Here is a 10,695-nt window from a genome sequence, read left to right on the forward strand (position 1 = left end):
AGGAAACTGAAGATAATATGGATGTTTGCAGATTAGCTGTCAGGTAATAAATTACACTAATTTCACATACCTACAAATGCAAAGGCACCTTATCGCTGTTTAAGTTTCTCACTCTTTGTAATGCCTGCCAACATTTTAACCCAGGCAAATTACAGTATTGTTTTTGCTGTTTTTTCACTGGGATAAAATACACAGTCATAATATCCTTTTATCAGATTTCATGGTATAAAAGGGCTTTAGTGCTTAATTCAAGCTGTATGTTGCTGAGGCAGTTCCAGAGCTCCTGTTTTGGAAGATGTATTTGTCTTACCTTTTAGTTGCCTTGTCTTTTCACAGCGCTCTAAGTACCACTTGCCCGAGAAGATGCAGCTGTGACCCTGCCCAGTCAGTGCAATGCTACAGAGCTACAGAGATCCCCAGAGAGATTCCTTTTACCACCAAAAGACTCTACATCAGCCACAGCAAAATTAAACAACTCCAGGTAAGAAAACCCAGAAAAAGTACTTTTTGCAGTGCACCATAACTGAAAGTTGGACTTCCCAGATGGTGATGGCATCTAGTGAGGAGAGAATCTTATTCCATGTCCTAAAAACTGATGAAGTGCTGCCAGATCTGGTTTTATTTTTACTTACTCTTTAAGGATATGTAAATATATTCCTGTAGTGTTTCCATGCTCCCACAGTCTCCAAGCACTAGTTCACACTGTCACAATGATATTTTGTATGAAACTCAAAAAAAAATAGTATTTTACAACTAGCAACCAAAGGTTGACTTGTTTTATATATGGTCAAACAAGCATTGACTTTCAGAGTAATTTTTTAACCTGTTAAAAGCTTTTTCTGTTTTTGATACAATATAATACTTTTTCACAGAAAAATGAAAGGGTGTATGCCATTAAAATAGTTTCCCTAATTAATGAAATTGGAGCTCTTTTTCCCCTCTGAAGCTGCAAATGTCAGGTAAACTGATATTAGAAATGGCAGAGGAAGTAAGTTTGAGTCTAAGGCACAGCATGAGATGTTTCTAAGAGCAAGGCCAGGCCTATCTGATAACCCACATAAGTGAGAGCAGCTTCTAACCAAAGATACCAGCTATTTGTTCTACTGAAAAAATTTATTCTGGGTTTCTTGAAGCACCACTGGTTCACATTACTAAAGGCTTATGCTCATCTTGTACTGCACTCTGGAATGGTGCTTCTTTGTTTCCTACCAAATATCTTTATATAATAAATTCACCTTGTATAGATAGGCACAAGGGAAATACAACCACCTGTATTACACATGCGTGCTGTGCATCAATTTACTACAAATAATAAGAGATGTGCAATTCAAATGAGATACATTTTCTCTTACAAAGAATCTAACTGCTCTGAAATGCCTCTGATTTTGCTCTCAGGACTAAATGAAATAGGCTGGAAGGCAGCTTAGAGCAGCATCTAGAATATCTGTTGCCCACTGAGAATTAGTCAGTGATTGTACAGTTTTCCCCTGAGAAAGTTTACTCTTTTAGCTGCTACTAATATCTCTGGTTTTCTTGTTTTATCTCACACACCCACAAGAGTCAAACATTGGTGTGATTTAGCTATACTCAGGGTAAACAAAAGATTTGTCAAATGAATTCTGTATTAGGAAATATATTTTCTGCTCAAACTCTTCCCTCCTGCTCCCCATTATTTTCTTTCCAAGATAAGTAAGATGAGCCATTTTCCATTTCTTAAGCTAGTTGTCCATACCTGTCAGCAACTCCTCAGTTATAAGTGGCCTTAGGTTCTTACTAGAGAAAAAGACAGGTGTAATAAAGCATCTAAATGTTGGATATAAGTGAATGGAGTGGTGGGATAAATGTTTTATGACTGATCAAAACGAATGGTATGTGAATCTAAGAAGAGAGTTTTTCATTTTATACATTAATTCCACTGGCTATGAGTTTGCCATGCTGCTACTGCTGACTTTGCACTCAAAGGAAAGCCTTTCACAGTATGTCATTGTAGTTACGAGAGCTGTTTCCTTGAGATTATACCGGGTCCTTGGATATGTTTTTCACTTTTTTTTTCCCCCATGCAACAAATTATACTTCTGAGGTCTTGACATCATAAATACCTATGCTTAATTTTACACAGCTGAGCAATTCCACCGGCACATATTATAGTGCTTAGGGAAACATTTCTGCTTGTAAAGTACATGTCTGCAAGCTCTGAAATAACTCTATAAGATTTTAGAGTTTTAGTGTGGGATTTTTGTTCATTTGGCTGGTTTGATTTGGGTTTTTTATTTGCTTGGTTTTTAAAGTTCTTTTATTTACCTACTTATAGAGAAAATGCCATACTTTCCTAAAAAATTTGAATGGAAGTCTAGAATTCCCACAGCTGACCTCCAAGAGACTTTCATATGTAAGCATTCATAAATATTATGGTTTGGTAATTAGCTGCCTCAGAACAATAAAAAAAATATTATTTCAATTACTTCTGCACTTTAATTTGCATCGATTATTATTAAAATTGTGAAGAAATAATAATTTAAAATAGAATATATGTTTGTATGCTAAATCCAGTATGTTTAAAGAAACCCAAACAAACAACGAAGTAAAATAGTAGATCTTTTTTTTTACCCAGGTTAATTTTGTATTTGTTCTGACTGGGCTGATCAGCATTAAAAACTTCAGCTGGGATTTTTGCTTTTAGTAACTTTATAATAATAAAACTAGATTAATTTCAGCATCTTTTTTTAATATTTTCTCTTCCTCCTTGATTTTAAGATCAGCTATAACCTGTTTACTCTCAATTTAAAATTTAGTTTATTTCTAACTATATTAATAATCGGGTTTTATATGCTAAAAGAAAATCATCTACCTTGCCTCCAGGATAAGGGACTGTTTTAAAAAAACTGCTTATAACATATCCCAGGTTACAGCAACTCAAAAAGCAAAAAAAACCCAACAAACAAATAATTAAAATGACAAATTCCTTAAAACATTTGTATTAAATAAGAGCACATTAGATCCACTTACAGGAGATCAGTCCTTTAAAATAGAAAACTATAATAGTATCATTTTACAGACGATCCAGTTAGAGGATAAAACACTGCTTCCTAGCAAAGAAAGAGCTGGCGGGCTTTCAAATATGTTTTGATTAGTATTAGAAAGACTGGGTGGTTTATGAAAGCATGAATAGATATATGTTTAAGTCTCAAAACAGCATGGTCACAAAGCTTAACGAAAGCATACCAAATAGGTGGAAAATAGAAATTATAATAATCCACATTAAGAAGCCTAACATCATTACTGAGCAAATGTCTGTCCATTGACCTTCACGTAGCTCTTTGTCACTTAATAAGATGAAAATTAAGCCTCTTAGAGATGTACAGAAATCAACTAAGAAAAAGCAGAAAACATTGCTTTTGAATTTATAGGAGAAAATGTGTTGAATTGTGAACATTCATAATTGTTTCAATATCCATAAGATGGTTTTATAATTACATGTGATTATGTTTTTGTGCTCTTGTCTAATGCAGGTTATTTCTATGTACAAGATCACCTTCCTAATCATGATTAAAACTGGACATCAGCAGTTCTGTTATTACTCTATAGCTATATATACACAAAACACTGCATTATAGAAAAATAAAATTATATAATTTGGACAGCTTTGTTGTTTACTGTTGAGTATATAAGGTTTTTAATGGAGGTACATTCCCTCACTGAATTTAAATATAATCGATGGAGAAACCTGCTTCAATAGAGGTTCCATATCTATACTTTCTCAGTAATGGTATCAAATTTTGCAATTCAGAAGTTGCTTTGCAAGACAGAATAAAGTTAATCAGAAAAATGAAGTAAGGATACCACAGCAAAATGAAATTAAATTACTTGTCTTTCACAGCTGTGCAGGCTTTAATTTCAACAGAAGCTAAAATGCAGAGTTTGTAGCAAAGATAAAGAGATACAGCCCAAAAATATGCAAGAGTTGGAAAAATGAAGCTGTAAGACATCTTTTAACAGTCATCTTTATGAGCTGATTTCACTTACACAAGTATGATAGTCAAACGAATCCAAGCAGGATCATGGAACAAAATTACTAACCAGAATCTGTACTGCAAATGGACTTGTAGTGCCCTCCATGCAGATTCCTCAACTGGAATGAGGGGTTATGCTGTGGAACAGGCTGTACAGCTTCCCTCACTGAGAATAAAATGTGCTGGGAGCTACCAAGCCCAAGGGGAAATAGTGTGAAGAACACAGTGTTGCTTTAGAGTTTCTAACTGTGTGGTACCCCTAAGACCTGCAGTGAGATGGTTTTGGGAAAGGGAAGGGAAAGCAGATGAGGACACTCCTTCCCACCACTCCTATGCAGAACACATGCTCATCTTGCTTTTTTGGGGGGATTCCCATGTAAATGATTTTTGAAGGCTCAGTCACCAAGGTCAATGGGAAGCATATCTGATAATTTCAGAAAACCAGTGTTTTAGCAACTGGCGTGCTTGGAGAACTCCCTGGCTCACCCTCATTGAATGCTTCCTCCTATCTCAATTTAGAGAAAGCTGTCAGATTCACTCAGGTTTGCTGCTTGAGACACACGATGGCAAGCTTTGTATACAAGCACTTTCCAACAGAGCAGAAAAATAACGAAACAATTGTGTGCCTCTTGATATTACAGTCACAGTCGACATCTAAGTACCATTTACCACTGCAAAGCATCTGTTTATTACCAACTAATAAAAACTAGGTTTCTGTGAAAACACTCTGTTCCACAGAGGTGATTTTTCAGGCCAGGCTGATCTGACACTTTTGGTTTGATCACATTACTATGTGAAGTTTTTATTTTAAAAAAAAATTAAAAAAATTAAAAAAGGAAGTAGAGGGAGGGAAAAGTGTTGAATTTTTGTTTTCTGCCAAAACAGTAGCTAGAGGTAAAGATACCAATGTGTACTCCCTCTGGGGAATACACGTTGCAGTGACAGTACTGTTGATATATGGAAATGGCTGTATCATGAACTCAAAAGTGCTCTAGCAAGCACCATTGAGCACAATGAGCATGAACAACCATCCACTCTCTGCAAATATTTCTGCCACTGGTGATAGTAGCTTTCCACTTTATATAGGCTATCCACCAGGAGGAAATTAAAGGAATATTCCTTCTTCAAATGTATGTGTTTGCTCAAAACCTGACACAGCATAGACTTAAACCACAAAATTCCAGAAATGTAAGTAAATACTGGCAAACCACAGGTACCTATAGTAATATCTATACCGTTACCACTTATTTTTATAATATATTCTAAATATATTGTTTTTCAGCATATGCTAGCAATTGTCCAAGCATCCAGAAGGAGTAACCAGTGAGGATACCTATAAATATACTACCACATTAATTTTTTTTTTTCTTTTTAAGTTTACTGACTTCAGGAGAATGTCAGTCCTTGAAGAGCTGGTCCTGTCATGCAGTGGCACAGAATCAATAGAAAACAACACTTTCAAAGCTCTGAGCACCTTGAAGTCCCTGGAACTCTGTAAAAATCAGCTAAAGCAAATACCCACCTTTCTCCCACCTGGCCTTGAAATTTTAAAACTCGCTGACAACTCCATCAATGCTCTGCATGCATCTGATTTTGCGGGTTTGATGAAACTAAGGGTGCTCGATCTTCGGAACAACTTGATTGCAACTCTGCCTCCGAGTGCATTTTCTTTCCTTTACAACTTACAAAGTCTGATCCTGGATGGAAACAACATGGAATCTGTGTCTGCACCACTTAGGCTTCCTAGGCTGATATATCTGAGCATGGCTGATAATAAATTGAATTCGTTCCCAATCAACTTCTTTTCATCTTTCCAAAGTCTACATTTTCTCAGCTTAAGTGGTAACTTTCTGACAAAAGTGCCCCTTGACCTACCTAAATCCCTGCTGTCTCTAAAATTAGAGAAAAACCAACTTAAAACTGTGAGACTACGAGATGTGAAACACCTAGAAAATCTGTCTGAGTTCCTTCTGTCAGAAAATCAGCTGACATCAATAGATGGTGCCCAGCTTCTTCCTAACTTAACAACACTGGAGCTCTCTAAGAACCAGCTCCACACTGTGCCCCTCAGGCTGCCCAGCAGGCTGCAAAAACTTGACTGCAGCAATAACCTGATCCAAAGGGTGACAGCACAGGACTTTCAAGGACTCCAAGACCTGAAGCACTTGTTTCTCGACAACAATGCTGTCAGCACGTTTGAGGCAGGAGCTCTCCAGCAGTGTGCGCAGCTTTCCAATCTGGCACTGGAACAGAATCTCCTCAGTTCTATTCCACTGAGGCAAGTGAATCTCAGGACAGCTGGTTCCAAGGTGTCATCTCTCCTTACCTGCATTATGAGAATGAGAGCCAAAAATTGGTATTCAGACCCAGTCATAGTAGAAGTCTTTCCATACTACAAACCCATCCCTGTAACTAACACTAATTAGTGCTCCTGTTATCAGTCTCAGAGTAGAGCTGCTTTTATTACATCTGTGGCCCCACTGAATCTGCTCATTTTGCATCTGTCCCTGCCAGTGAGACCACTTTGTTTAATTAGCACACCAATAAGAAGAGCCTGCTAGGAGAATGCAACAGACTTACTATCAAGGTTATACTGCTACTTAGATTTACCTTCCCCACAAAAGAAAAATAATAGAGCATTTGATAAAAAGCATAGATAGCAATTTTAAAGATGATGTTTCTACCAAGCCACACCAAGTTTATTATTATTAAAGTATTAAGATTTTGGGAGCTGAATCTGATGAAATAGAATGTGCTTTTTCAGTGATATTGGCATTCCCAACTTCATTAAATTCACACATTACAAGGTATTTGGAACACATATAAAGTCTCCAGCTTCAGGCTATAAGAAAGATTCCAGTCAACAGAGCACAGGAGAAACATCCCTTGGGCACACTGTGTTCATTAATGCTCTGCTTAGAGGATCTCTCACATTCATCTGAGTGCTGGAACTGGCCATTATCAGAGATGGCATATTAAGCCAAATGGAGGCTGCTCTGATACAAAGTGGCAATTTTATTATTGCAAGAGGCTGCGCAATAAGATGGCATAAAAATAGTGAAGTAATTCCATTAACATCAACTTCTTTAACAAAACTGGACTGTTAAACTTTATTTTTATGGCTTGTAGACAAGTTTAACTAGCCTAAATAAATAACGCAGTAAAATTTCAATTCATTTAGCATTTTAATCTATTTTGCAACAGCTTTATAATCAGAAAGTGATTTAGTAGTGTATAAATATTTGATTTCAGTATAGCTTGACAGGAATGTTTAATGCTTTGTAGTTACTTTAGTATTGTCTAATCCATCTTATTTTACAACCCTCATAGTCAAGAGAATTAACAGGAAGGAGTTCTCTACTAGCCTTTAAAGTATGATTTTTAAGGAGATATTGGGGACCTTTCATTCCAACAGTAAACAAAGATTTCCAGGGAGGGCTGTAAACATAAAAGAGATTAAAAAAATGACAAGAAATAAAATTTATGTACTTAATTTGTCTGATCATGGCCAGGTGCATAGATATATTGAAAAAAAAATTATTTTTGACTTTTATCTGAAAACTCTTGTCAGGTGTAACGGTTAAAAGATATGACTAATATGCTAAAGTGAATAGGTCTTAGCAGGTTTTTGGCAGAAATGAGGAGAAAGAAAGCTCCTTTTCCTTCTTTGCTGAAAAGAGGATAATCCACAAGTCCAAGTATTTTCAGGACTTTTGGAGAAGAGCTGTACTTCATAAAATCTAAAGGGTGTGGTGAAAATGCAGGGAAGAATGTGATGATATTCCTTAGAGTGGCAGTAGTGCAGTGTGACTGCCGTGGTCAGCTCCTATGTGAGCTCGGCTCCTCTTCCAGCTGCAGGGCACTCACTCATGTGGTATTATTTTCTGTAGATCAAGACAGCTTGAAGTTAAACAATATAGCCATAAAGTTTAAGTTTAACATCAGTACAATAAGAGTCTTCACAGGTTTAAGGACTTGCTGGTCAGGCCTTGGACTGCAATCAGCATGGACAAACTTCTCGAGTGATTTCCCACTTCCTTTGACATCAGTGGCACTAGGGTTTTACCCCAGAGTACCCTTCTGACATTATAACTATATGACAACTATAATTGTCTGTGGTTAAGTTTCAAAATTGATTTACTGCAGTCACAAACATTTAGTAAGGTCAGATTTTGTGAAGTGAATCACCATATAGATACGGGAAACTCTCATCTCCCCAAGAAAAATAGCACAATACAGAACTGCCCTACTCTTGAAATAGTAACACTGAATTTGCCAGGTTTTCACAAATGTGGAAACCATCTTTCAGCTTAAGATGTTCAAACTTGGCTTCACAAAAAACAGTGAGGGAGAGTCACTGACTAACCCATAACTTTACCAGTTGTGGTATACTGCTGCTCTATTCTAAACAGATCTTGGTAATATGATTATCATTTCCCTGAGAGTTTCAGTCAAGTTTCCTTAAAATCTGTAATCTTGACTCTTCATTTCATCACCTTGCCTACTACCATAGTAAGGTGATTTTAAAGATACTTTCAAATTAATTTTATTAAAGATATTCCATGCCTATGCTTTTCTGTTATGCACTTGCCGCTAACTATATCAGAGGGAGATTAAAAAATCATAAATGAACAAGACTTTTGAAATTAAGGTCCTTTCATATAAACTTGCAATGTATATGAAAATAAGAATTATACTGACCTGTCTAGTATCATATCCAGAGATTATCGGCTTTTTCTCTTCTTCTAAATGTAACCAGTTCTAAGTCTCAAAAGTACTATTTTAAAAGCATTTATATTTTCCCTGTTACTGATTTCTTAACAGCTTATCATCAGATGGATTACTGCTGTGATGATTAATGTTTGAGTCTGATGGGAGCAGGAGAACAAAATGGAAAAACTCTAATTCTTTATGAACTAAAAAACGTTTTTAAACAAATCATATTATAGAAGTAGTTGAAGGAGCAGTATTGCCATGATTGTCTAAACTTTTGATGTTTCATGGTGCTATAGTTTGGTCATTGGCATTGAAGAGTACAAAAAGCATTTTTTAATTTTACAGCCAGTTAAACAGCTAGTTTTCTTCATAGCACAGCACAGGACTGCTTTTCAGTTCAGCTCCATGACCAGTCAATACAGGTCAGAACTGCAGCAATTTGGGAAAACAGTTCAAGGGTGCACAGACAGTACACTTATAATGCAAAAACAAAGAACAAACAAGCAAGCAAACAAATAAATCCAACCCAAACCCAATATGAACATCTGCTTTTGCAGAAGATTGCATTTATAGTAATAACTTTATTTTAGTACATCAGATGTGCCTGGACAAATATCCACCACCAAATACCACTTACAGAAACAGTATGATGAACATAACACCTTTGTATTGTTTTATTTTTGTTCAGGCTTCCAGACACCCTTGCTAGGTTGGATCTAAAAGGGAACGACATAGAGGATGTTGGAGAACAAGAGCTGAAGGACTTGAAACAGCTTCAGGTTTTAAATTTACGGAATAACAAGATATCTCTATTGGATCGCAAAGTCTTGGAGTATTTACCTCGTCTTCGTTACCTGTATTTAGATGGAAACCCTTGGAACTGCACCTGTGACCTTCTCAGAACCAGAAGAGCACTGGTGGCCAAAGGGACGGATGTCCGGGGAGGGCAGTGTGCAGCGCCAGCACAAAGCCGAGGAGAAAGTTGGATGTCTTCCAAAAAGATTCTGCAGCAGTGTGAAGACAATCTGTCTTCCATGGAAAGAGGCAAAGAGGACAGAAAGAAAATGAAACCAAACGAAGCCTCCAGCATTGGAGTGAACACAGATGAGGATTACTACGATTACGAATTAGATTAATGTCACGGTTCCATTTGTAGTGAACCTTAAAGCTGTCTGGAGCTGCTCACTGACACCAGTGTCTCTACTGACAAGCAGTCCTCTCATCTGTCATTAGCTTTTCCTGCCCTATTTGTACTACAAGAAGTAATAGCCAGTGACAGAAGGGCTACAGTAAGGGTGCCATTGTGAACTGAATATTGTAAAAAAAACCAATTTGTTTCTCTATACCATTAGTACTATGTAGTTTGAGGGAAGGAAGAATACAATTACTGTCTCTTAGAAAAGCAGTCTGCAACTCTGTATGGACCTTTTTATAGTAGAACATTTCTTATAGTTGAATAAAACCCCCACAAATAAAATTCTGCGATACCACAAGACCCTATTACTAGCACTGGCATTCAGCACACTTAAACTCATGGGTCTGCCGGTTGACATGGAGAGTTACATTGACGTGAGCAATTTCTTGGGATTGTTCAGAAATTCTTGTTTTTGAGAAATTGGTTTCAGTTTTCCTGAAACATTTCCCTTATTTGTTTATTTTAGACTATTTTAAATGTTGTTAGACCAAATTAGCTGAGCTGCAGGCAAAACACAGAAGGCTTATCTTCATCACAGTAAGTGAAATAAACAGAAGAATCAGTGTCCTGGTTAATGAGATTTAATAGTAGTTCTTAATTAAGAGTGAGGAATGAAAACACTGGCGTCAAATTGACCTGTTTCTGCTGTTGCAAACAAAAGAAAGGAGTCTCTCAGGAAATAGATCCTGGAAAATATTAGGATAAGATGAGGTGAGGTGAAGCTTTTGTAAGAGTTTATTTTGGTAACTGAATAGCTAATTTACTAGAATATAG

General features: G+C 36.7%; 1 protein-coding gene across 1 annotated transcript; it reads left to right on the forward strand.

Moving 5' to 3' along the window:
• Positions 1–295: 295 nt before the first annotated feature.
• Positions 296–9,862, forward strand: LOC131576883 (nephrocan-like). Its single transcript, XM_058833961.1, has 3 exons — positions 296–481; positions 5,387–6,288; positions 9,415–9,862. The coding sequence occupies exons 1-3, from the start codon at positions 296–298 to the stop codon at positions 9,860–9,862; spliced, it is 1,536 nt and encodes a 511-aa protein (XP_058689944.1).
• Positions 9,863–10,695: the final 833 nt, after the last annotated feature.

The sequence above is a fragment of the Poecile atricapillus genome, chromosome 3 (assembly GCF_030490865.1).
Source record: "Poecile atricapillus isolate bPoeAtr1 chromosome 3, bPoeAtr1.hap1, whole genome shotgun sequence".
NCBI classification, from domain to species: Eukaryota; Metazoa; Chordata; class Aves; order Passeriformes; family Paridae; genus Poecile; species Poecile atricapillus.